The sequence below is a fragment of the Emys orbicularis genome, chromosome 4 (assembly GCF_028017835.1).
Source record: "Emys orbicularis isolate rEmyOrb1 chromosome 4, rEmyOrb1.hap1, whole genome shotgun sequence".
Classification (NCBI taxonomy): domain Eukaryota; kingdom Metazoa; phylum Chordata; order Testudines; family Emydidae; genus Emys; species Emys orbicularis.
This window is the reverse complement of record NC_088686.1, coordinates 111,488,829-111,515,395: the sequence shown is the minus strand read 5'-3', so window position 1 is coordinate 111,515,395 and position 26,567 is coordinate 111,488,829. Positions and strand designations below refer to the sequence as shown.

Genomic DNA, 26,567 nt, shown 5'->3' with positions numbered 1-26,567 from the left:
TATGGGGATCGACAGCAGTCACTGACCTATTCACACTCCAGTAGTTTTAAAGAGAGACAAAGAGAAACGTCCTATAATAGAATTCAAATACTCTGAATTCTCCAGTGCCAGGATTCTCCAGCGCAGGATCGCAAAATACTTTGCAGATATGGCAGCCTGCAGCATTTGCAAAAGCGATCAGCAATTCTGGGCGCCCAGCTTGAAACAGTTTAAAGACCGCTGATTTTCACAAAGTGCTGAGCACCAGCTCTCTGAAAATCAGCCTCCCTCAAAGGCGTCTCAGGTCGGGCAGCCAAAAATAACTGTCACTTTTGAAAATTTAGGCCTTCTAACATCCCTCTGAGGTAGATAAGTTTTATGAACATTTTACAAATGTGTGTGTGTGGGGGGGGAGGAGGGACAGAGGAGCAGATTTGCTCCAGGCGACCAAAGAAAGAAGCGGTAGAGCTAGTAGGAGAACAGAGGCGTCCTGCTAGTCCAAACAAAGCAGGAGTTACGGCTCCCAGTCCATTGCACTACCAAGGTCTTTCACTGTAATTAAACATTCTAGAGAGCTATGCAACACATTGTAACGAGAAGCAGGAGGCTGTGCTGGAGAACACGGCTTGCTATGGAGCTGAGCACAGACGTGGTGTGGGCTGCATTGGACAGTGCTGGCCTGTAGTGAGTTGAGATCTGACATGGAAGATTTGCTTAAGCCCATTTATTTCTACCATGAAACGTCCCCATGAAGTAGGGTGACCAGATAGCAACGGGAAAAAACTGGACAGGGAGTGAGGGGTAATAGGCGCCTATATAAGAGAAAGTCCCAAAAAACAGGACTGTCCCTTTAAAAACGGGACATCTGGTCACCCTACCATGAAGCAGAGAGTCTCTATGGTACATCTGAAGTGCAGCTCTGCTCCAAATCATTGGCTCAGTACGACACTCCAGCATGCACTCTGGTGATTACAATCGCACCTGCCACTGAGGAGCACTGGAAGTGACAGTCAACTTAACAGGTGCCAAAGCCCATAACCCCACTATGTTTATTTGGGGGTATTCAACACCAAATCCTAACGCAGTTACAAATACAGAGCTCCAGAGCCAAGAAGAATGTGGAATTCACCGCTTATTGCAGTCTGAAAACAGAAACCAGTAAATAAGTCATAAATAAGTTAAACAATAAAGCAGGGAGGCAAAGGTTGAAGTGCAGCAAGTGGGCGTCTGCTCCAGACATGCAGTGTTCTTTTCTTCCTGGGGCAGTGAATGGGTGAGCATGCTTCAGTGACAATACGGAGAAAAAAGTGGTGGATTACATTTGCCCAAAGACGTGGGCTTCCTTCTGCTTCCCGCATGGCGGTTTCTAATCAGTTCCCTGCTGCTGCGCTCCTTCTGCTGCTGCCCTTAACACAAGTTCACGCACAGAGCACCACAGGTAAGTCCGCATTTGTTGAGTCCTACGAGCACAGAGGAAATTTTCCCTATGAGCAGGTTATTCCATAACAGCCTATTGCAGAGGGTTTCACACCATCCTCTGAAGCAGCTGGTGCTAGTCACTGCCAGCAACAGGATACTGACCTAGTTGGTCCATGAGTCTGATCCAGTCTGACGGTTCCAACATCCAAAGAGAACTGGCTGACAATTTTGTGCCAACGCTGACACAAATGATTGTGTGCTTTTTCCAGAATGTTCTGTAGGAAATGAGACACCAACAATAAATGAGAATAATCTGTGGGGGGCTGTTGTTACCACCATTACAATGAAGCCTGGTGTCACAGTAACAATTGAGAGCTCATCCGACTCCAGATGGTTTGCCATTAATGGCACAGAATTGATTCTAACCGATTCCTTGGATTATGAGGTAAGTTTTTATTTGGAAAAAAGAGACAATTAGCAGAAGAGTTAATATTGTAAAACACTCTTCCTAGAGTACAGGTCACCTGAAAGAGACATGATCTAATACCTCTGACGGTCACAGCACAGCTGGCTTTTAAAATGGCGTCACCTTTTCTATTTTACTGACGTTTGGTATCCTGAACAGGGAACTTGTATGTGTAAATTCAACCTTTTTCCCCCCACTAACTCTCTCTTTTTCAAGTGAGTGCTGGCAGGGGCGGCTCTAGCTTTTTTGCTGCCCCAAGCACGGCTGTCAGGCTGCCTTCGGCGGCTTGCCTGCGGGAGGTCCCTGGTCCTGCGGATTCGGCGGCTTGCCTGCGGGAGGTCCCTGGTCCCGCGGATTCGGCGGCTTGCCTGCGGGAGGTCCCTGGTCCCGCGGATTTGGCGGCATGCCTGCGGGAGGTCCACCGGTCCTTCGGCTTTGGCATACCCGCCGCTGAATTGCCGCCGAATCCGCGGACCTCCCACAGGCATGCCGCTGAAGGTTGCCTGACTGCCGCCCTTGCAGGGACCAGCAGGGCACCCCCCGCCGCCCCAGGCACGCGCTTGGAGCGCTGGTGCCTGGAGCCACCGCTGATTGCTGAGGGAAAGCCTACAGGTGCAGAGATAATAAGACAGGAAATATCATAATGCTGCTGTATAAATCCATGGTACACCAATACCTTGAATACTGCATTCAGTTCTATTCACCCACCCCACCTCAAAAAGATACATTAGAGTTGGGAAAAGTACAAAGAAGGGCAACAAACATGATTAGGGGATGGAACGGCTTCTGTATGAGGAGAGATGAAATGGACTTGAACTGTTCAGTTTAGAAAAGAGACGACTAAGGGGGGATATGATAGAGGTCTATAAAATTGTGACTGGTGTGGAGAAAAAAAGTGTTATTTACCCCTTCACTTAACACAAGAACCAGGAGTCACCCAATGAAATTAACAGGCATCAGGTTTAAAACAAAGAAGTACTTCTTCATACAATGCACAGTCAGCTTGTGGAACTCCTTGCTAGAGGATTTTGTGAAGGCTAAATGTACAAATGGGTTCAAAAAAGAACTAGATAAGTTCATGGAGGATAGATCCATCAATGTCCATTAGCCAAGATGGTCAAGGACTCAACCTCATGCTCTGGGTGTCCCTAAACCTGTAACTGCCAGAAGCTGGGAACAGATAACTTCCCTTTCTGTTCATTCCCTCTGAAGCATATGGCACCAGCCATTGTCAGAAGACAGGCTACTCATCTAGATGGACCACTGGTCTGGCCAGTATGTCTGTTCTTATGTTCCCCACCCCTGAAGTCTATTCCAGGAGGTCCATAAGGTGTGCTGGAGAACATGGTGCAGGTTTTAAAGAAGAGACTTGTAAATACACTTCAATAGAGTTCGGATACTCCCCATGCCTGGTTTACTATCATACACATACATACACAAAATGACGACAGTCTAGAGCTGCGAGATGATTCTGTTCACCTTAGTAGAGTTCTAATTTGGAAATTTAATGGCAATTTAAATGGCAGCATTGTTAACTATTTCACTGCCGATTATTTTAATAGCCAGCAAATGTGCCAATCCTAAACTGTCCCCAGCAACAAAAGCCTCCAGCTCCTTCCCACCCTCTCAATAGTTTCTGCAATGCAGTCCTGCTTTTCCCAATATACAAATCTGCAGCATATCGAACAATGAAAGATTTCCTGTAAAAACAGACCCTGTGGGGGACATTGTACTCACTGTTCAATATTAACCTCGGTTTAATTTACCTGGATCTGCTGCAGAATTTCCAGCTAGACTCACTGTAATGCGGGAGCAATGAAGGGGCACTATAGCAGGGTGGATGTTAATTCTGCAGTCAGGTAGACAGAGTGTTGGCTATGGGAACAGACGTAGCCATGAAGAAAGGGGCTGGGCTCATTGGTATCTGTATAAACAGAAACCTCGCTGAGCAACAGCCTCAAAGAACTCTCTCACTGCCCCACTTTTGGCCTGGTCTACACTAGGTGGGGGATCGATCTAAGTTACGCAACTTCAGCTACGTGAATATGTACTTAGATCTACTTACCGCGGTGTCTTCACTGTGGTAAGTCAACGGCTGATGCTCTCCCGTCGACTCTGCCTGAGCCTCTCACCCTAGTGGAGTACCAGAGTCGACAGGAGAGCGCTCGGCAGTCGATTTATTGTGTCTAGACTAGACGCGATAAATTGACCCCCGCTGGATTGATCGCTGCCCACCGATCCGGCAGGTAGTGTAGACAAGCCCTAGCGTCATGCATGCGGAGAGTCTCCAATCCTATCTGCATCTGTGTAAATCTAGAGTAACTCCACTGAAGTCAATGGTATGATTTCACATTGACACCAGTGTAACGGAGATCAGAAGCTAATTGAAGGCCTGTAAAAGGAAGAAAGAAAAATATCTTAAAAAAAAAAAAAAAGTGTAAACACAGCTGAAGCAAAGCACTAGCTTTATTAGCTTCACTAGCTTTATTTTAAGCATAAACTTAAATTCCATTGAGTTCAAATAAGACTTGTCCCTAAATCCCAACTGGATTTAAGCTCGTGCTTAAAATGCACAAAAGCAGGAGCTCAATTACTTTGCTGCCTCAGGACTGGAGTGAGCCACACCTGAGAAGAATGTTGGTGCCACAATGGATGTTTTTTAAAATGACAGATTTTTTGTTTCTGTTTTTAAAACACAGACAGCAGATGCATTACTAGTAAACCTGCTTTGCTGGAAAGGGGGTATAGAGGTGAGTATAATTTCTAATATGCTGCCATATTATTGCTAGATGGAAACTAGAAACAGAACACCACACTTGGCTTGGATGTTAACTATTCCCAACACATACCCTCTGTGAGAAACTGCTCATTCTCATGGTTGTCTTCTCCTGGAAAGAGCAAAAAAACCCCCACTGCCCATGAGATTTCAGTGCCATCATATCCAAATTCAAACCCAAGCCTTCATTCAGCCTACAGCCCAAATGCACATGTAGTCCAGATCCAATTCTGATCCTCACACTGTCTCATGCCTACCAGCCAGTGCCGCTCCTAACGGTCTTACTTTTTTGTTATTTTTCTCCCCTCTTCCTACCTCCCCACCAGGTCAATTCTGTGATTGTTGTAGTACAAGTTGGCAATTTGAATGATAACAGCCCGGTATTCAAGGAAACAAATATCACTGTAAAGGTTCCTGAGGTAAGGGTTTTATTAAAGTGTTGTCATAATAAAGGGAAGATTACAGATCAGATAATTCCAATTCATGTGGGACTCTAATCTTGGCAAGAGGAAAGTGATTTATCAGCATGTATGCAACCTGTTCTCGTCCACGAAAATTAGAGGACGTGCATGAGGTGAAGACAATACTTCCTTGACATTTCAGGTTAGAATTATTGCCCGTACAGTCAAAGTCATTTTAAACCTGACTGTCAGAAGTGCTGAACCATTGCTGCTTCTGTTGACTTCAGCTGTTTTGTTGTAGGTGCTCAGTACTTCTGAAATCAGTTCTTAACCTATTTAGCCAAAATCAAAGCACACAGAAAAAAGCAAACTGCAGCCAACAGTGGCACCCCTTACATGTGCAGCTCTCCAGGGGCTTTGTCTATGAAACCCACTTCTCAGTACATGTTACAGGTCCCCCTCTGTGCTGACTGTCACATTTCCTAAGGTAACTGCACCTCTGACCTCTTACTGGCCGCCTTGAGGGATCCCACCCAAGTTTCAGGCCTCTAGTGGTCGACTTTCTTGGGGCACGATCTCACTATCCTCTCCCTTCAGACTTAGGCTGCAGATTTCTGCAATTAATTCACCTCAGCAGAACTGACTTTAGTTCAGCACCTGCAGTCCTGCTCTCTCAGGGGCAAGGACAAGGTTCACCAGCAACCAGCCAGTCTTCATAAAGCAAAGTACTATTTAGTCAGAACAAAAGCACTGCACGGAGAAGACGTATCCTAAAAAAACCAGACAGTTTATATGCAGGCTTAGCTCACCAGGTGTCACCCATCTTCCATGTAGAGACCCTGGCAGGTTTCAAAACACTTCAGGTCCTCTCACGAGGCCTGCCCCTCTTGGTCACACCGATCAGAGGAGAGGAACCTGTTGCAGCCACAGCTTGGAAATCTTGGGTCTTTAGCTCAAGCTATAGCAGCTCCTGCTTTTAGCTCTGGTTAAGTCCCTAGTGTGTCAGCCAAGATGGCAGCTGTCACATCTACACCAGGGAATTTTAGAATACACACTTCTGGCGCCATCTCAGTTCAGCAACACCAGTACCGGTAAAGACCCTAGTGTAGACAATGCTCTGGGAGCATCCCGCATTTTTACCACCATGTCAATTAAACTTGGTCAGAGGTGGCAGTGGGAGGATTCTCTCTAATTCCAGAGCACTGACCCATACAGCACAAGGAGACTAGGAAGGATTTACCAGTGAGGACACTATATCCAGCAGGTGACCATTTGCCAAAATGGAAAAAATAATCATGCATATTTGTTTTCAGGATACAAAAGTGAATACGATCATTATACCCGAGGACACCGTAACTGCTAGCGATGCTGACCAGGACAACGTGCAATATGAACTTACAGCGATCACCCCGGTGAGTATGTTCATTGCAAAAACATAGAACTCTTTGTTAGTGATTTACACTGGCACCAACTTTGAGACAGGAGGCAAGTGGGACTTTCAACAAGAGTTGGTTATTCAACTGCTGGAGTACATGTGGGATTTCCAGAAAGCTAAGGCAAGGACAGAGCAAGGAGGGCACTAGTGGAACAGAGAAATCCATGTTTTAGATACTGAATTCTTCAAAAATTCACACTTAAAAAAAAATATATTACCAAAGCACCTATTCAATTTCAACATTACAGTAGCCCCTAGAAACCTAGACCAGGTTGGGGAACAATTGTACTAGGCTGTACTACAAACATAGTAAGGAGAGAGACCCTGCCCTGAAGAGCTTAGAATCTCAATAGGTCAGCAGACAGAGTGGGAAAGGAAGTACGATTATCCCAGTTTTACAGACAGGGAACTGAGCCACAGCGAGATTAAGGGATTTGCCCCAGGTCACACAGGAAGTCTGGGGCAAAGCCAGAAACTGAATCCAGATCCCCTGAGCCCCAGTCCGGGGCCTTAGCCACAAGAGCAGTCTTCATCTTTAAGGATTTTGTTGAAAGACCAATGGATAATTTATATTCCGTTAAACTGATGCCAATCTGGAGTATAAAGGGTGGTGTTTTGTCATTTTGTTTGATTTGATTTAAGTTTTAATTAACAAAGGAATTGACAAAAAACTTTTTTTCAAACAAAAAAATAAGAGAATCACGTCCAGGGCAGACGGGGGTCAAAGTTCTGCATCAGTTACACTTGTGCAACCTCCCGGATTGTAATGGAGCTGAACAGGTGTAAATGAGCTCACAATTTTACCCATCAGACCAGAGTCTAGCTCAGAATGGTATAAATCAGGAAGAACACTATGAAAGGCGCTGGTGCAAGTGAGAGCAAAGCCAAGCCCGTTATTTCTGACTACAGTAGAAGGCGATGTGCCAAGTTTTGCTCTGTTACACTGATTTAAATCTGAATTCAGCCCTATGATCATTTTGAGAGAAGAATGTTCAAAATTCCTCTAACGATCCATACTGAGATGCCAGAGATGATTCCATTTTACTAGCAAGAGACCAAACAGTTCAAATCATTAACAGTTGAACTATGCATGTATCTCTCCTATAAATACCCAGCCTTGGATGTTATATATGTTAAGCAGCTAACAGTATTTCAGAGTATGTGTATGTGATTGAGACAGCTATCATTCTCTTCCCCCCCCCCCCCTTGTTTTTCAGGAAGCAACTGACTACTTTAACATACACGGAATTAATAACCCAAGCATTTACTTGCGCAAAACCCTGGACTATGATAAATATACATTTATGCAGTTAATCTTGTATGCAAGGGTGAGTTTTATAAGTGAGCAAAACATCTCATTATTCACAGCTGCTACATCCTGGTGTGTATTCTATCCGCCAATATAGGTGTAATTGTCATACTAACAATAGTTGCAGGTCTAGATTCTCAGCTAGTATAAGCTAGCATAGCTCCATTGAAAAATTGATGAAGATACACTGGTTTACATCAGCTAAGGATCTGGCCCATTACATTTTGCAGGGACTCCAGGGAAGGGGGTTCTAAGGTTGGAAATATGCCTTGCATCTAACAGGAATGTTCTGATTTTCTGTATAGGACGGGGCACCAAATGGTAATACAGCCACTGCAACAATAAACATAGACATCCAACAAGCCGACACCAAACCGCCCTGGTTCCAACCATGTACTTTCATTAACGCGGACAAGAAAGTTTGCATCAGCAGTGGCTACATTGGAAGGGTCAACATCTCAGAGAAAACGGTAGGCAGCGAACACAGGACTGTATGCTTTCAGTCTGTATCCCAGGACAGGTCTTTAGCACCACAGATATGGTCCAGGCCCGATCAGAGCAGAGGCCTAAGGCCCTGATTCCCGGATTCACGTGATGTTGAAACCTCAGCTTTATATTATTATGTTCCTAGCTCCCATCGTGTGCAGAAAAGCTTGAAAACATCAGCCAGGCATAAGTCTGCAGCACAGTCGTCGGGGAGGAAGCCAACTGGTCCTGCAGCCACCGTCAGGGAGCAGACCAGGCCCACTCCTTGGGGAAGGGGCTTGCCATATTTGGCAGGCATCCTGCCGCCATGCCTTTCATTGCCTTTCACCACCCCTCTAGTTCACCCTTCTACTGGGGTGTAAGCCATGGGAACAGCCCCAATGTCAGGGTGTGCCTAGGGCTTCAATCCAGCCCTCGATACAGGGCCCTTTCTCTGAAAAAGTTGTTTGTCTGCTTAGGAGAGATGCCTCCTGCTCAGGGCCAGCTCTGGCTTTTTGGCCGCCCCAAGCAAAAAAAAAGAAAAAAAAAAAAAGCGCAGGTGCAGGGGGACCGGCTGGGGGGGGAGAGGAGGAGGGAGCGGGCGGGAGAGAGAGAGAAGGGGGCGGCCAGGGCTACAGCAGGGGCGCTGCCACGCGGCCCCTCCCGCTGCGCCGCCTCCTGCCGCCTGCCGCGAGGGCTCCGCTCCGGTCGGCGGGGAGGGAAGGAAGAGGACTACCCTGCAGGGCGCTCTGGTTCTCCGCGCCACCGCCCCCTACAGGGCGGCCGGAGCGGAACAAGAACAAAACAAACACACAAAAAAGCAGCCGTGCCGCCCTACGATTGGGCAGAATGCCGCCTCCAACAATCTGCCGCCCCAAGCACCAGCTTGCTCAGCTGGTGCCTGGAGCCGGCCCTGCTCCTGCTGCACCCATGTGATGCACCCCGTATCTACGCCATCACCATACTCCACCAGACGTGCTTGTTGCTTGAGATTACAGCATGGTATTATCATCATAAGACAGATGAGAGCATTGGCATAGAGTCAGTGTGGATGTGCTTAGCAAAACAGTTGCTCAAAAAGCCCTTTGGGAAATGAAGGCTTTGTAATGCGAGCTCCAGCAGTTCCCTCTCAATAGCGAGGGACGATAATAACGATGCTAGAACGTCAACTCTGAACCCCTGTCTAGCATTGACCAGCTCAATTCATGAGGCGTTTGGAAAATCTGTTCTGAATCAGATACTTGTACACATTGGTCTCTCTCTTGCCCGAGGACGGGCTGCAGGACTGGACCCTTTGTGGGGTTTGCTCAGCTCTGTTCCATGAGACAGCTCTTTTCATGTCTTCACACCCCACACGGAAGATGGTTACAGTCAAACATGGTTTGTTTTCCTCAGTGACCATTTGAGACTATGTTCAGCAGAATAATGCATGTTGGGGAGGCTGGGAAATCTGTCTGGGGATTGGTCCTGCTTTGAGCAGTAGGTTGGACTAGATGACCTCCTGAGGTCCCTTCCAACCCTGATATTCTATGACAATAAGTCACCCTCTCCCCTAAGAGCCATGCCCAGTACCGGCTGTATCACTTAGTCATGAGCAGACTTTTGACTCCAGTCATAAATAAGTCAGTGCAGTGGCAAGTCTGGGTCAACCACTGAGACTGAAAATTCCCAACAACAGAGAGTCCATTGCTTTTGATGCATACCTAGAGCAAGGAAGGAGCTACACAACCCCAAATCCTATTCTCTATCATCTCTGTTCTGCAATAGTCAACCCCTGGCAATATGCATTGTGTTTTCCAGTAACAGAGTGCACGTGAGCCAAGTATCACTTGGATTGGAAAGTTCTGCAGGCATCTAGTGTTTTGATTTTAAGAGTCTTGCCTTGTTGTTGCAGACTGAACCGCTGATCCTAAAACCTGGGCCCCTCTCTGCCATCGACCCTGACTACACTTTGAATGAAAAAATAGTGTATAGCATTGTTGGCGGTAAGCAAAGTTCCTATCTTCCCAAACATTCATTTTCATCGGTAATATTGCCAAGTTTCCCCCACCAGTGGGGGGAAACCTCAGAATTAATATATAGTCACAGCAATATAGCTCTAGATCAGAAAAATAATTATCGCAATTAATTGCCTGTGTTCCTGTAATGTCTAGAGGCCCCAACAGGATAGAATCAGGGCCTCCATTATGCGAGGTGCTGTACGGACACATAGTGGGAACCTCATAGGTTTCTTGTCTCTTTAGACTGTAGAGACAGGGAGAAAGGGAGCAGCACATCTCTACAACCAGAGCTCAGTGCAGAGTGTTTGTTGGGGGGCCTCTTTTCTCTCAGTTGAAACAGATCTTTATCCTAATGGCTGGGGCTGACTTTTTCCATTCCAGTCACACCGATTCCAGCTAGTCTTCAACCTGCCTGAACCAAAAATTCCTGAAACCCTCTTCATTTTCATTTTTAGTCAAGAATTTTGTATTCGCACCACTGTACATTGCAAAAAGCTCTGACTGGGATTCTGTGTGTTAGTCTTGATTTCAAAAGATAAGGCTTGACTATAATCAGCTGATTTCTCGATGATCGAATAGCACATTATTTCAGTCAGTTTTATTGTTTTTTGTTTTTTTTAAAAGGGGTCAGTTGATTGACAAATACAATTCATCCATATCAGACAGACTGTTAGTTCTCTGATCTTCTTTATTTGTTCTGTAAGGCGTGGCCTATCTGCATACCCATATGGCAATACAGAACGGAGTAGGGAACATGATGCTGACAGTGCTGTAAAAAAATCTCTTCATTCCTTCCCAAGGCATGTGTTGTCACTAAGGCACTGGACTGGGACCCAGGAGATCCAGATTCAACTCCTGGCTCAGCCCCTCAAACTTCCTGGGTGACCCTAGCCATGTCACTTAGTCTCTCTGTTCTTCAGTTCCCCCCCATCGGTAAAATGAGGAGAGCACCTCCTTTGTCCTGTTAGATTGTAAGCTCTCTGAGGTAGGGACTGGCTCTTTCTATGTATGTACTAGCACAGACGGGCTCATACATCAGTTGGGGCCACTAAGTGCTACTGCGATAGAAATAAATAAGAAGTGTTGCTCTCCTACCTCCTTCATCAGGCTTGCATGTGTCTTCCTGTTGTTCTCATCAGGCCGAATCCACACTTTGAGGTAGCATTGTGTCCATGTTATGTGTGTCCAGTCCTAAAGCCTGGCAAGGGCAATAAGGAGATGATGTCATGGGTTGCCGTAGCCAAGGTGCAAAACACATGAGCCACAGCAAAATCTCTGAAAGCTCTAGATACGTTTACTAAAGCATCTCTTGTGGTCAATACTAGTCCTAATTAACCTTCCCATTTTCTTTAGGAAACAAGGACGATGTATTCTTATTGAACAGTGATACAGGGAATATAACTATGAACAAAGCAGCAAATACTACAGACACGTTCATGTTGCATGTCATGGTAAGTCTGTTGACATTCCAGAACCCCAGGTCTCAGCTCCAGAGTTCTGGCCTCCCAGGAGGACAGTGACTTTACATGTGCTAGGAGTCAAGGAAACCACAGCGCTTTGGCTTGTGATGAAGAGTAATTAAGCACACGCTTTCTTCTTGAAGAATCCAGTGTGCGGCGGGTGTCTGGAAACGGGTGTTATCCTGCCTCATTCCTACAAGCAGAATTCCTGCTGGGATTTTCAGTGGGAATTTTGACCTGTGTAAAGATGACTGGATTGTGCCCTCAAATCAGGACGTAGGAAGCAACCGTAACCAAAGAGCCATCCATTTGGGTTAAAATTATCATAACTTAACAGAAAGGACTAGTGCTGGAGGACTTGGGCATGATCTGTGTGTGCACAAAAGCAGTTATTTAATCAGCCCATATGAACAAGCTCATTTTCCAACTAGAATATAATCGAAGGAAAGTTATGAGTTTTAAACCATTTTTGGGAGAAAATATGTGCAAAACTCTAGATTATCAGGCTGTAAACACAGCTGCTGGTGGAACCTCTTGGTGTTATGCAGCATAGCGGTGTTTGCTGGTTCAGATCATCCTACCCTAGTAATATTTTGCACTTCTGTAGCCCTTGGCATTGAAGAATTGAAGGCACTTTACATATATAAATTAAGCCTCAAGCACCTCCCGTGTGATAGGTGGGAAAATTTTAGGCACAGGAAGGTTAAGAAACTTGTTCAAGGTCACAGAGAAAGCCAGTGGCAGAGACTGGACTAGAACACAGCAGTTCTAACCATCAGTCCCCTGCTCTAAATGTTAACTTAGTTCTATCCCAGCCTCCCATCATGGGCCTGATCCAAAGCTCATTTGATCAATAGAAAGAATCCCTTTGACATGAATGGGCTTTGGATCTGGCCCCACGTCCTCTTGTGTTTCACCAACAACAGGAATAGTTGTGTGTCTGTATTGTCTCCTTTCGCTATAGGCCACCCAGGCCAACAATGCACTGAGATACTCCTTCACCACAGTAGAGATCAAGGTCATCACTAAAAGTAGCCACGCACCATACTTTGAAAACTCCAGGTACACAGGGACGGTGTCTGCCGGGCTGGCCACTCTCAGTCTGGTCATGGACTCTAAAGCACCTTCAATACCCCTGAAGATCTTTGCAGCCGATGACGACTTCCCTAATGTAAGGAACTGGAAGGGTCTGGTCTGTTGCTCTACATACTTCATGTGTGGATCTAGATTGGGGGTCGGGGATGGGAGGGAAGGGTTTGCCACTGACTTGAGAGGCAACTGGATCAAGCCTATTGAAAGCTGCTGATGGCATCCACTGTGACAGGGAAGCCCAGAAATCCTGAGTCTGGATCTCATAGCCTTTCAGTCTCACTGCAAGGCCCATCATTTGCTCAGACACTGAAGGAGGGCTCAGCTTGAGGGGGACATTACTGATAGGAGCAAGGGAGGATAGGTATTTATCTGTCTGCAATGGAGTGATTGATACTGGGTAAAGAGAGGAGACTGACCGTTTTAATTGGTGTAAGGGCAGCCAGGAACACAGGATGGGTACCTGTTATGGTGCACCCTCACCTCAGGAGCACTCCCTGAGGCCTGGATGCAGCATTGCACAGGGTGGGCTTTGTCTCTTTTGAACCCTTTGTTGACCATTTCTTCAGGCCTGCCATGGCCTCTCTCTCTCTCCAAGTCTTCCATGGCCTGGCCCTCCAGCCAGGTCTCCTCTTAAGTTCAGCCCCTTTCCTCTGCAAGTCCAAATAAATACCCACTCGGGCTCCACTGACATTCTTGGCCCCTTCCCTCGGCCCCTCTACAGAGTTTCTCCTATGCTACTTCCTTCCAGCAGGTTCCTCCCCACCCCCACCTCCCCACAGAGATCTCCCTGCTCTTTGCAGACCCTATCTTAGGGTCCCCCATAGGAACCTACCCTACTCCCTGTGGGCCTTCCAGCTTGACTCCCCCAGGCCCTTCCCAGAGAGGCAACTTCCCCTTGTGCAGGTCTCCTCTCAAGGCTGAATTCACAGCTCCATTTAAATGGACCTCGTTCTGAGGCCCTGCAGCTGAGGTCTGTCACTGTAATTAAGCTCCATCTAGGGTGACCAGATGTCTCGATTTTATAGGGACAGTCCTGATATTTGGGGCTTTTTCTTATATAGGTGCCAATTACCCTCCACCCCCTGTCCCAATTTTTCACACTTAACTATCTGGTCACCCTAGTTCCATCACACACAGCTGGGATCACTAATTCACTGCATCACCAGTGAGGCTGTGGGATAGCTCAGCTGCTAAGCCTAGCTTGCTTTAAAGGACCAGCCAGCCTGTGACAGGAACAGGACCCAACAGTGGAACAACATTTTATAGACCCAGCAACAATCACCCCAGTCCAGAAGCCCAGCGTGAGGCTTATGCAACATTTTTGTCCCATTTAAACCTTCCCAACAGGATTAAGTTGTGCTGGTTCTTTGCATGGGAGCGAATTTCACCCTGAGGGAACCATTTTTATAGGAGTAAGAATTTCCCTCATTGTTATGGGCAACAATTTGGGGGAAAACACAGACAGCCAATGCAGATGCTTAACTCACTTTATCTAATTTTTCAGAAACTCAACCCTCAAATCATGTACAACATTCAAAACAGCAGCGATTTCACCATAACCAGAGATGGACTTGTCCTGACAAACACAATGCTGCAGTCAGCCGCGACTATAACAGTGTTGGTATGTCAGCTTTCCTGATAGGCAGAGGATAGTTATTTGTATTACAGTAGCTCCCAGAGTATCTGGGGTCCCCGATCAGAGCTAGACACATCATAAAAATGGCAGTCCCTGCCCCAGAGACCTTACAACAGAAACATATGATGAGACAACATCTGGGGCAATAGGGAGGTCAAGGTAACAGCGATCATAGAGCCAACATGCCTGAGAAGCCTGCAAAATCCAGGACAATCTGCTAGAGCTGGTCAAGAAATGGGTTTTCCTTCTCGCCCATGGAAAATTTTAATGAAAACACACACACACACACACACACACACACACACACACACACGTTTTTCAGAATTTTTCGGTAGAAAATTTCAACTTTTCATTTAAAACAAAACAAAACCCTAAAAACCAGAACATTTTCAGTTTTCCAATGAAAAGTTAATAAGTTTCAAAGAAATCAGACATTTTCCACAAAATTTGTGTTTAATCAAAAATCCAGTTTTTCACAGGAAAAAAATTGACAGAAAGATTTCAACGAGCTCCGCTGTCTACTAATCATTGCAAACCTGATGTTACATATGCACAGAATTTAATGAAAAGAAAAGAAAAGAAAATGTGTCTTCTTGGAAGACTTTAGGACCCAGCTAAAAGGTTGACTGTGCAAGTAACACCGTTCGTATCTACCAGGTTCCCATTTAGGATACGGACCAGCTCTTGTTGGGAAGATGAAATACTAAGGGACTCATCCTTAATGGGTGTAAATCAGCATCAGTGGAGCTGTGCCATGTTCCAACAGCTGAGGATCTGGCACTTAATATTTTAAGTTATTTGCGATTGTTGTAACAATGTTAAGAGCTCTCTTTTGTGTAGGATTTTTCCTCTGAGCTGGCTTTTTCCGAACGATCTTGCACACAGAAGGGTTTACACAAAGAGGGGCAATGTTTCTTAAAATTAAGAATCTGCCTTCCGTAGACACACAAAGTCACCAATGACTTAACTGGGAGCTATGTCCAAAGGGACTGATGAGAGATAAAGACTTTTGGTGGTTTGGTATATGCACCAGCTGTAGGGAATATAGCCTCTGGACTCTGAAACCCTCTGATAAAGCCTTTTGTTTTTTCCCTCTCTGAGCAAGAAAGGTGACTTATGCCTTTGGGTCTTCTTAAAGGATAGGCCTTTTTTGTCACATTGTGCATCCTTCTGCTAGTGCAGGATTGTTCCCTGCTGCATTTCTGGAGGAAATATGGTCTGGTGTTTAAAGCACAGGACTGGAACTCAGGAGATCTGAGTTCTGATTCCAGATCTGCCAGACTTCCTGCGTGAATTTGGGCAAGTTACTTTACCCCTTCATGCTTCAGAGCCCCCATCTGTAAAATGGCAAAGAAAATGCTTCCCCACTTCACAGTTGCAAAGGATGCTGCAAGGATTGTTACAGAATATGTACAGAGCTCCGAGTGCCTCAAGCGGGAGGTGCTGTGGGAGTGTACAGAGTACTTTTACTTCAGGGGATGTTTGGAGAATGAATGAATGAATGAATGAATGTAGCAAGCAACCAATATCATCTCCTTCTCATGTCTGCATAGGCTACTGCTACCGATGAGGAGAGTCTGCAGGAGGCAAACACTGTGATCACTGTGGAGGTCACACCTTCCACAGGTACGTTGGGCATCCCATTGTTTTATGGTTCTCAAAGAGTTATTTTACATTGCCCCAGGCAATCTAGAGAACACAGATCACACATTAGAGACTATGGTCCCAATTCAAAGCCCATTGATATCCCACGGGAGGCTCTATTCTATCCTCCAGCTAGAGCAGGATAAAGCACTCCAAGTGTATCCTTAAAACACTCACAACAGCCATTGTGTACTCTCAACCTCCCCGACCCAAAGTGCGAGGGATTTAGCCTTTGCCAGCTCACTTTCCTTTTCCCATGTATTTTATCCACGTGACTAGAGCTAGGATCATGTACTGCTTCATTTTATTGGTCAGAATGAAGAGGGATGCTGAATGTTGGTGCAAGTGAGAGTCACAAGGGTACCTTGCTAACAGGTTTTTCCTAGTTTGCTTAAAGGAGCAGATGGCAGCTGCTCTTATCTTTAAAAAGAGAAGGGAAGCCAAGAGGTCCCAGCATATAGCGCTTCTTCTTGATCCCAGCAGCCTCCCGCTCAGGTCAAGAGGGAACATTAACTTCTGGGATCTTTAGCTCTTACTAATAAGGAGCTGTGACTAATGCAGAATAGGGTAGCCACAGGGCAATGCATAGAACTCTTCATGTGGCCCCCTGGCCATCACGGAACCTCTTTGGAACAAGGTAGTTTGTGCCTTTCATACTCGCTAGCAATTGCTGTTGGATAGAATTTACAAGTCAATCAGATCTGAAACTTGGTGAGCTTGTAGTCTGCATGAAGGCAGACCAATATTGCACATTAAGCACACGGAGTGGGTCAGAAACCCCAGGCCACCTTGCCAAACAGCCTTCTTGGTTTATATCCTACTACACTTTGCAGAATGTTGCAGTTGATATCCTGCATTACCTCACCACTATAACAATGTTTGGACAACACCAGCAAAATGGTGCTTAGACATGACAGAAAGGTATGAAAGGCCAAGTGGTAAAAGGTTTTCCTGAAACATGTCCCTGCTATTTGAGGACACACCCATCTGTGTGGGCAAACACCTGCAGCTTCACATGCAGACAGGTATTCGCATGTGCAAAAACAGATAATCGCATGCAGGAGGAGTCCCCTTATGAATGCAGATTTGCCTGCACTCACAAATATTGCTGGTGCGTTTTGGAGGCCCTTTTAAAATATGGCTCCGCGAGTCTTCTGCTGATTCTTAAGATTCATGCCAGTCCTGGACTTGAGTAGGTTTAAAATTCTGCCTGCCCATTAACATAATTCCACTTTTAAAGAGTTGCAAGGAGGGAGAAATTTTAGCTCCTTCTCCTCCAGCCGGTTGAACACACACCTTTCTCTGTTATTTATATTGAAACTGTATGGCTTGTTGTATCAATCACCACCTGCTTTACTTTTGCTCTGTTCAGATGAATAAAATGTTTTGCCATTGTCAAAAATAAAGTAACATGAAATTGTAGCTAAAAAGTTAACCAACACCACCTCGGGTACCTGTTGGGTCTCCAGGTACAACTACTCTTCCTACCCCTAGCACCACCACCACCTCTGCTGCTGCTGGGACAGGAACCACCACTCCAAAACCTTCTGGTTCATCATCAGCTTCACCACCTGGAGTAACTAACACGGCCTCTACAGCCAATTCTGGACCCACAAAATCCACTTCTTCAGTGAACATGACAACCAACAATGCTGGCACACCTGGGCCCACTGGAAAGCCTGTGACAGGTACTCCCTCCGGCTCACTTATCCCTCCTCTTGTAACCACAGCGAAGCCTGCTACCACAAAGTCTTCTACCAGCAGAGTATCCAGCATGCATCCAGTGGGGCCTTCAGAATCCAGAACCACCAAATTCCCCATAACAGGAACAAACCCAGGTGGAACTGTTCAATCCACTGCTCTGCCATCTTCCCCATCTGGCGGGCCCAGTCCTCATCTTACATCAACTCCAGTAGCAAGCAGATCTCCGAGGCCATCAGACCCCGTGTCTTCTCAAACATCCTTCACAAACAGTCATCAGACAGGTAGATAGATGTGTACCCTACTCAGAATCAAGGCGTTTTCCCCCCCTCCCACCCCCCATATCTCTGTGCTCAGCAAATTCAGTTTCATTATCGCTGTCTGTTTCTGATTTGTCCTTCTTACGAATGGGAGAGGTTTCCAAGGAAGTCTCAAGAACTGCTGCAGTATTGGTGACTCAGTAGGATGCACTCACCCTTTGGGATCAATATTCCTCAACATAGCAGTATGCTATTGGGGAACACTGCACTACTGGAGAGAGCACTTTTTTGGGGTGCACAGCAAGGCTCTGACCACTTGGTGTCATCAAGGTCCCATGGCACTTTTTGCAAGAGGAGGGGGGCTAAGCCCCGATGTCCTGGGGAAAGCCCAATCTGGATAATTACTTTTTAGTGCCTAACTAAAATCCCAGTACAGCTTTTACTGGTTACAGCATTCTTCTTCACTTCCTGTTCTCAAATGTTGCACGGTATTGCCCCGTGCTGTTAAACTGCTGCATTCCCGAGGTGGCTGCATCTCAATGCTGGGGAAAGGGACTCCTGTGTCTATATAGTTTGTGAATTGCTTTGGAATTTTTTCAGATGAAACATGCTAAATAGATTGGGACTTTAGGAACAGCCCTTTGAAGGCAGTTAAGTGTAAGGTGCTCCACCCCAGATGCAGCCGTGAAGGGCATTGTGGCTCAGAGACCCCTCTCCAACTCACAATTCTACCAGTACTCAGGAGGGTAGCACTTCATTGCTGCTGACCAGAGCTGGTCAGAGAAATTTTGATGGAACCATATTCTGTCAAAAATCACTTTGCAAAATCAGATACGTTTTGCCAGAATTTAAATTTCGGAAGAAAAAAATTAGAAAAAACGGTTCCGACATTGTCAAAATGGGACGTTTTGACATTTTTTGAAATAAAAATGTTTTCATTTTTTTTGTTTTGAAACTTTTCATTTTGAATTTTTAAGATTTTGTATTATATTATCTATATTGCTCCCTACTAATAATGTAGTCTGTGTTTTTAATAGAGCTGTTTGAAAACTGGCAAATGTTTTTGTGAAAAAAATTCAATTCTGCTGGTTTTGGAAACGGAACAATTTTTGGGTTTATTTGATTTTTCCCCCCCCCACAAGAAATTTATTCAAAGTTTTCACTTTCAGAGATTTTCAGTTTTCTGAAAAAAATTCAGTTTCTCATTTTTTGGTTTTCCGTGTTTTAGAGTGAAGAACTAATAGGGATTATATATATATATATATACACATAGGACCACAGTACAGAATCTGTCAGATCATAGCTTCATGCCAGCACTGTCAGGGGGCTGAATGGCTCATCTATCTCAGTGGCCAGAACCCATTCTAAACATCACAAAGTATGAAGACTTTTGCCCTGAATAAGTCAGGTAGCAGATCCTCAACTGGATAATGACTTCTTTTCAATGCTCTGTTAAGTGGTTCTGCAAATCCTCAGTTTACCTGAAGAGTCTCTCACCACTACTAGGCTGTTGATCCACTTTGTGCTAGTTTCAACTGGTGAAATGATGCCTCTGTGCAGTCTTGCTTCTTTTCAGACTTGCCAGTTGCTCTGTCAGTGGATTCCTCAGGGCTAAAACTCTGTTTAAGAGATCTCACAGGCAGCATGTGGGGATGGTTTTCTAACTTCAGCTTGCCCTTTAGGTGCCCATCTTCAGATATGGCTTTATATTCTGTTAAAATGCTGGACAGGGCCCTACTGACTGTTCTTCCTCCTCTCTCATGTGGAGGATATTCTAGCGTTGTACTACAATCAAATCCATGGCTTACACTGCCCTGCTTCCTAGCAGCAGCTGGTGCTACTGTGCATCAACTACTATAGACTCCAAGTGATACCCACGAAACAAGAGAAGTTTTCTTATCAACAGCCTCCTGTTCTCAGAATGACCAAGTCCTGGTGATGTACAATGAAACCACATTTCTCCCATCTAATATTGCTGTTTCACTGTTGCTGGGATTACATTGCTGCTGGCTCCACAATCCAGCTGGAATCGAATTGGTCATTGAGCTAATAGCATAGTCGCAAATACAGCAGCTGAATGGCTGAAGCCTTCTTCGGTAGTGCACATAGACAGACAGTCTTTGGAGTTGCTGAAGTCACACTGCAGATGTACTTTTCTTCATTGGAAGCCTCTACCTCCACAAATCACTGCATGTACTGCTGCTTCTTTCTTTCCAGGGGAGCTGCAGCTCTGGGACAAAGTGGTTCTGTTTCCCACACTCCTTACAACACTGCCCATTGGCTGGGCAACTGCTTTTTTCCTTGTTATGTTGCTTTGCGCTGTACATACGTTGGACAATGATGCCTACGTTCTCAATCCGTCCGTCTCTGTCCTGCTTTCTGAGTCTGTGTATTTGTTCTGCACTAATGGCCATCACTGTTTTGATCTTTTCCCTGGACAGTTCAGATGCTCTTGCTATTTGGAAGCCTTTCTCTAGGGGTAGACTGTTTTCCCTTCACAATCTCTCCTGTAAACTGGAATCAGGTGTCCCGCAAACGACTCTGTCTCTAAATTATGGTTCCAAAGTTACATGTGGATGCCAGAGTTCTCAGCTCTGTAGTGTAAGCATCTATTCTCTTTTCGGCTTCTTGGTGTTGGGTAAAAAATAAACAATCACCTGTCTCTACAGTCTCATTCTGCTTGAGACCACAGTACACAAACACTTTCATCAGCTGTTCCAATGTCTCACTCATGTCTTATCACCAAAGAGGTAGTAAAAAAAGCTTTATTTTCTTTTTCTCGTAGTTATTTTCCATGGTCAGCTCTGTATAGAACTCAATTATTGCTTCCACTGCTTCCCTGCTCAGGCAAAGATTTGTGTGTGGAAATCCAGCCTTCCCAGTCCCTCTATGCTACCTGATTGCTCCATTTCTAGGTGCTGCTTGGTTTGCCTGTTAATCATACTCTCTTCCTTGCTATGGGTCTCACTAGATTGACCGCTGTCACCATGGTTTCACGTACTGCATTCTGGGTAGCAACATGAGAGGAGTTCATGTTTCTAAAACTAAACTGGCTCTTTAGTAAGAGAACTATTTGCAGAGGTGCTGCAGCTAGCATTCTAGCCACGTGCACACAAACAGGTTCTCCAATTTTTTCCCTCCTCCAACCTGTGCTTTTCTCCAAGATCCAGGCCAGAATGGGTACCTCCATTTCTGGATGCCCACAGTTAGACTGATGGGGCCTTATTTTCAAAAATGCTAAGCACCTCCAGCTCCCAATGACTTCAGAGGGAGTTGCAGGTGCTTCAGTCTCTCTGAGGGAAAAACAAACACATACCTTCCCCCTCCCCACCCCGGCAAGTTATTATGTGCCAAAATTAGGCCAACATTTTCAAATCTTGGTACCTAAAGTACCTGAGATTGAAACATCAGAAACTGGGGCACCCAAACATAGATGTGACTTTGATAAATAGACACTAAGGGCCAAATTTTTAAACAAATAACATACTGGTAACTAGGCAATGAAATGGTTTCACCACGGTACTAAAAATATGTTGGCTTGGGGTACTTAAAGTGATAGAACTATTGCCCTATTTTCCTGTATACACAGTATATTTCAGAGGGCCAAATCAGCACTAGCAAAGGCAAGGAGGAATGAGCCAATAGGCCTGTTCTGTGTCTAATTGCTTTGATTCCTGTCCCCAAGGCTGTTCTTTGGTGTCAAGGGATTTGTATGCTAAGGACTGGAGTGTACTTTAAGGGTGTGAGCCAAAGCCCATTGAAGAAGTCAGTGGAAAAGTTACAGTACATTTTAATAATACTCAACTTATGGGAGGTGGATGCTGAAGTGCACTTTAATTTCTAGGACATGTGCACCAAAGGGATAACTTAACAGCCACTGACATCAGAAAGAGTGGAGTCTTGCATCAGTTCTGCAGGCTGCATTTCCCATCACTAATCATGGTATCAAACACAATTAAGTAGTAAAATTTCATATAAGTGCCAGTCCTTCACTGTCACGTTAATAATAAACTGTTGGAGCTGTCACCAGCCCAGGTAATATTCAAAGTCCACAAATAAAACATGCCAGCAAAAGGGCAAAACACACTATTAATTATCATGAAACTTGAAAGAAATTGGTTTATAATTCAAAATGAGGATGGAATAAGAAACAAATACCCCTAGAGGCAAGCTAAATAGACGAATCCTCTGGCAGTACAGTACTGTATTTCAGTTTTGATGTTGATCCTTAGGCTTCTTGTACCTGCTGAGTGCTGAAAGCGTAACCCAAACTTACAGCCAGGAAAAGCTGGCAATTTGCCATAGGCGTGGAATATAAGATATATATAGGGGGCAGGGATAGCTCAGTGGTTTGTGCATTGACCTGCTAAACCCAGGGTTGTGAGTTCAATCCTTGAGGGGGCCATTTAGGGATTTAGGGATCTGGGGCAAAAATCTGTCTGGGGAATGGTCCTGCTTTGAGCAGAGGGTTGGACTAGATGACCTCCTGAGGTCCCTTCCAACCCTGATGGTCTATGATTCTATGAAGAATCAGAGTGAGATGCTGTCATCAACAAAAGATTAAACACACTTTAAAATAGTGCAATTTAAAGCAACTCCCAAGACACTTTACTGCAACAAGCACACTGGCCAGTATCATGGCTTTTATCAGCATGGCAGCTGTATTATGGCACAATAAGTCCGCCTTTAATAGACAAGAGGGTAGATGGTGCTTCTCAGATCCCACTGACGTCAGTGCAAATTGCAGCCATGTAACAGAGATCGGAATGCTATTCTGGTAATTTTTTATTCCCTGTTTTTACTTGGCCCTGAATCTCTGGGCTAGAACGCTGCACAAAGGATGCCTCATTTTCCACAAGAAAACAAAAAAGGGTTTTCTTTTGCTGGTGGAAATTTGTGATGCAAAAATTGTCACACAGGTCTGCTCTGGGAAACACCACTGTTTATTTGCTCATTCAGTTACACAGTCTAGGCAGTAATAAGAAGGTACTGGGATGAGAATGGATCCTACTTGCCTTTTAATCATTTGAAACTTAAAGTAATAAACTCCAGCCACCATCTGCCTTCCCACCATGGGTGTAAACTTTTGTTCGGCCCTGTACAGAATGTGCCACAGACATTTTGCTAAGCCACAGGTATCGATCCCCACAGCATTGGGCACCTCAGCTCCCACCTCATTCAAGGTCCATGATGAGGAACCATGGTTAAGGAAAGGACGCTTTTGGGTTTAAATGTGATAAGCAAAATGTCAACACAACACTCCTGTCCCAGTCCAGCAATTCTTTCTCAGGAAAAATTCCCCATTCGTTTAAATGGGAAATTCACCTTTGTAAGTTCCCTCCTCTTTTTATTGATTGAAAGTTCTGAAGTCCCATTCGGGGTCCTTCCAAAAACCGATGCCTCAAGCACGGCACTGCAATACACCCTGTCAGATTAAATGGGTCCATTCCACCCCTTGCACTCTGCAGGAGAGCTTTTTCCTTGATCTTAGAAAAGTGATTTTGTCTTCTCCTCCTACAATCAAATCTTGCGTTAAAGGCCACGTATGAATGATTCTTAGAAGTGTAACATCCGTTTGTTTTCCTCGTAGGCACAAAAGATGAGAGAGCTAACTTGCGCTACACTGCACAGGACATGGCTGCTGTAGGCGCCACATTGGCGGTATTTCTGCTAATCGCCTTACTCGGACTTGGATTCGTTGTCCGCAAGCAGTGTAGAAACACAATTGAGCGTCTGGTTGGAAAAAAGAGAGGCGAAGTAAGTGGTTAATTTGTAACTAGTTCATTTCAGGGTTGCCTTAGAGCTAGGAAATGATGTCTTGGCATAGGCGCCAACTTTTACTTTTCCCTGGGGATGCTCCACCTCCATTCTGCCCTTCTCTGCCTCTTCCTGCCCCCTCCTCGAGGCCCCCTCCCCCCCCACCGCTCTCCCCCTCCCCCCCCATCAGCTGATTGGTGCCGCCGCTGCCACCGCCCGCCCCCCCCATCAGCTGTGGCTGGTGGGTGCTGAGCATCCACTATTTTTTTTCCATGGGTGCTCCACCCATGGAGTCGGCACCTATGTGTCTTGGGGTTAAAGAAAGAACCAGGGTGCTGGGATAGCCACGGTCTATGTCCTGCTGTGTGACAGTGACAAATCACATGGGCCAAAGTTTAAGAGTAGCACTGAGTTTGCAGGCCTCCATTTTTGGGAAGCCAAACATCACATAAGGTTACTGTCATGATGATTTGTATTGCCATAGCACTTCGAGGCTTCAGCCCCTGGGCTAGGCACTGTACAGATAGAACCGCGGGATGACCCGGGCCCCAGAGAATCAAAGAATCAGAGGCCAGACAATAGGTGGATTCAAAGAGATGGGGTGGGAACTCAATGGGAGCCACAAGTGCTTAGAACTTGAGAAGTCAGGCCCCAGATATCGAGAAGTCAGGCACCCAGAAATGGAGGACCCTAAAAATCAGTGGCCTCTTTTGAAAATGTTGGCTTTAATCTCTTTGGGCTTCCATTATCTCCATCTGCAAAATGGCGCTAATACTTCTGTTACAGGTAGGGTGACCAGATAGCAAGTATGAAAAATCGGGACGGGTGGTGGGGGTGGGAGGTAATAGGAGCCTATATAAGAAAAAGACCCAAAAATCGGGACTGTCCCTATAAAATCGGGACATCTGGTCACCCTAGTTACAGGAGTGTCGGGAGGCTAGATTCACTAACGTTTGTAAAGCAAGACCCTTAGATGGAAGGTGCCTTAGAAGTGCAAAGTATTAGATACACTTCTTATGGGTGTCCTGTGACTCCAGGGGTGGTACGGAGAGACTCATCAAGTGCCTGCAGCTCAGGTAATTGCTTCAAACCTCTGAGATGAGACATGTTGACTCAAGTCATGGCTTCCATAGGAACAAATGAGCCCCAGCAAATGCTAGTAACGCCTAAATGGAGTAATGGTGCTACTGGACAATCACGCTGCCATTAATAAATTTCCTATTAACCAGGCTACCTTGGGTTAGGAGCAATTTAAAAAACAAACAAAAAACCCACTCTCCCTCAAGATCTGATGGAAGAGGGGAGTCGTCATGGCGGTGAGGCTGCTGTTGATTAGTTCACTGGACTGTCTTGCATCCTGCCCACCCATCCTTAAACAAAGCGAGCTGTTCTGAACCTGTCCTTTTCCGTAGGGCAGGGGTGGCCAAACTGTGGCTCATCAGCCACATGAGGCTCTTATACTATTAAAGTGCAGCTCACGGAGCCCTCCACATCCTCCCTCCCATTTTCCACCTGCCAGAGTGGGGTGGGGGGAGCTTGGGACTTCTGCCTTGCAGCGGGGTGGTGGGGTAGGGGCTTCTGCCCAGTGGGGAGGGGGGGTCTCAGGGCTTCTGCCCAGTGGGATGCACCTGCTGGGGCTCTGCACTTCTGCAGGAGTGGGGCTGAAGCCCTGAGCCCCCGCAGGCGCCCCTGGCTCTCGAGCTTTTGAAGATCGTCATATGTGGCTCGGAGGGTCAGTAAGTTTTGGCACTCCTGCCATAGACTGTTTGATTCAACTTTTCTGATGGTAGAAAGGAAGGGAGGGAAAATTACAGCTCAAAGTTACCACCAGGGTATCGCATGCCTCCTGTCTGGGCCCCCTCGACAGCCTGATCCTCAGCTGACATCAGGGGGCAATTCCATTGATGTCCGCAGAGCTGTGCCCAAGCATTTCAAGCTCACGTGGTTTTTTTCCATTTCATTTCTTCCCCCTATAATCATGAGACATTTCTGCTCTTGCCATTCCCCCAGGATCCCATTGAGGATTTAAGTAACCAAGGCTACCAAGATGATAAAAATCCTCTTTGGAGCACGAAAGACGACGAGTCGCTAAGAAGCGACACTTCGGAGAACGGTACTCCTGTCGTGCAGCAGCAGTCAGACGGCTTCCTTCCTCCGGAGCCCGCAGTGGAGAGCAGCATTGCATCAGCTTCCGCCGCCATCAAGGGCGGGGAAGAGAACAAAGAGGGAAAGGACACCGACAGCGATAAAGAAGTGAAATCTATCCTCACAAAGGACAGGAAGACAGCGGACGATGGATACAAAGCTGTGTGGTTTAAGGATGAAATTGATCCAGACACCAAGGATGATGTTGTAGTGATTGAAGACCAGGTGGAAGAGGAAGTTGATAGCGATGAGGATAAGAATGAGGACGATGAGGAGGATGAGCAGGGAAGTCAGCACGGTGACCCAGTGGTGTCCTTCATTCTAGACAGAGCTCAGCTCCAAGCAACGGATGGGAACCTCAAACCTGACCAGGATGCAGACACAGGAGACGACATTTTGTTATAGGCTCGGCAAAGTGAGTTTTGCCAGTCTGGAAACTGTGGGTAATTTGAAGCCACTTTTCTGAATAAGGGTCCCAGGTTCTTTGTGTTGTGAGAGAGACAGGCCTGCTAGCAAACAATGGTGGCTGGCAGATTTCATGAACATACTCTCTGTGATCCCCTCCTGCGTTCAAGTGTAGAGTAAATAGATTTTAAGGCCAGCTGGGACCATCGTGATTATT

General features: G+C 45.8%; 1 protein-coding gene across 1 annotated transcript; it reads left to right on the top strand.

Annotated features, from left to right (window-relative positions):
- The first annotated feature begins 1,248 nt into the window (after positions 1-1,248).
- CDHR5 (cadherin related family member 5) lies at positions 1,249-26,350 on the top strand. The gene is made up of 15 exons (XM_065404513.1): positions 1,249-1,417; positions 1,668-1,843; positions 4,564-4,614; positions 4,967-5,059; positions 6,355-6,453; positions 7,694-7,804; positions 8,091-8,255; positions 10,145-10,235; positions 11,604-11,701; positions 12,675-12,881; positions 14,307-14,423; positions 15,992-16,064; positions 17,552-18,067; positions 23,634-23,800; positions 25,811-26,350. Exons 1-15 carry the CDS (start codon positions 1,249-1,251, stop codon positions 26,348-26,350), a joined length of 2,673 nt encoding a protein of 890 aa, XP_065260585.1.
- The last annotated feature ends 217 nt before the right edge of the window (positions 26,351-26,567 follow it).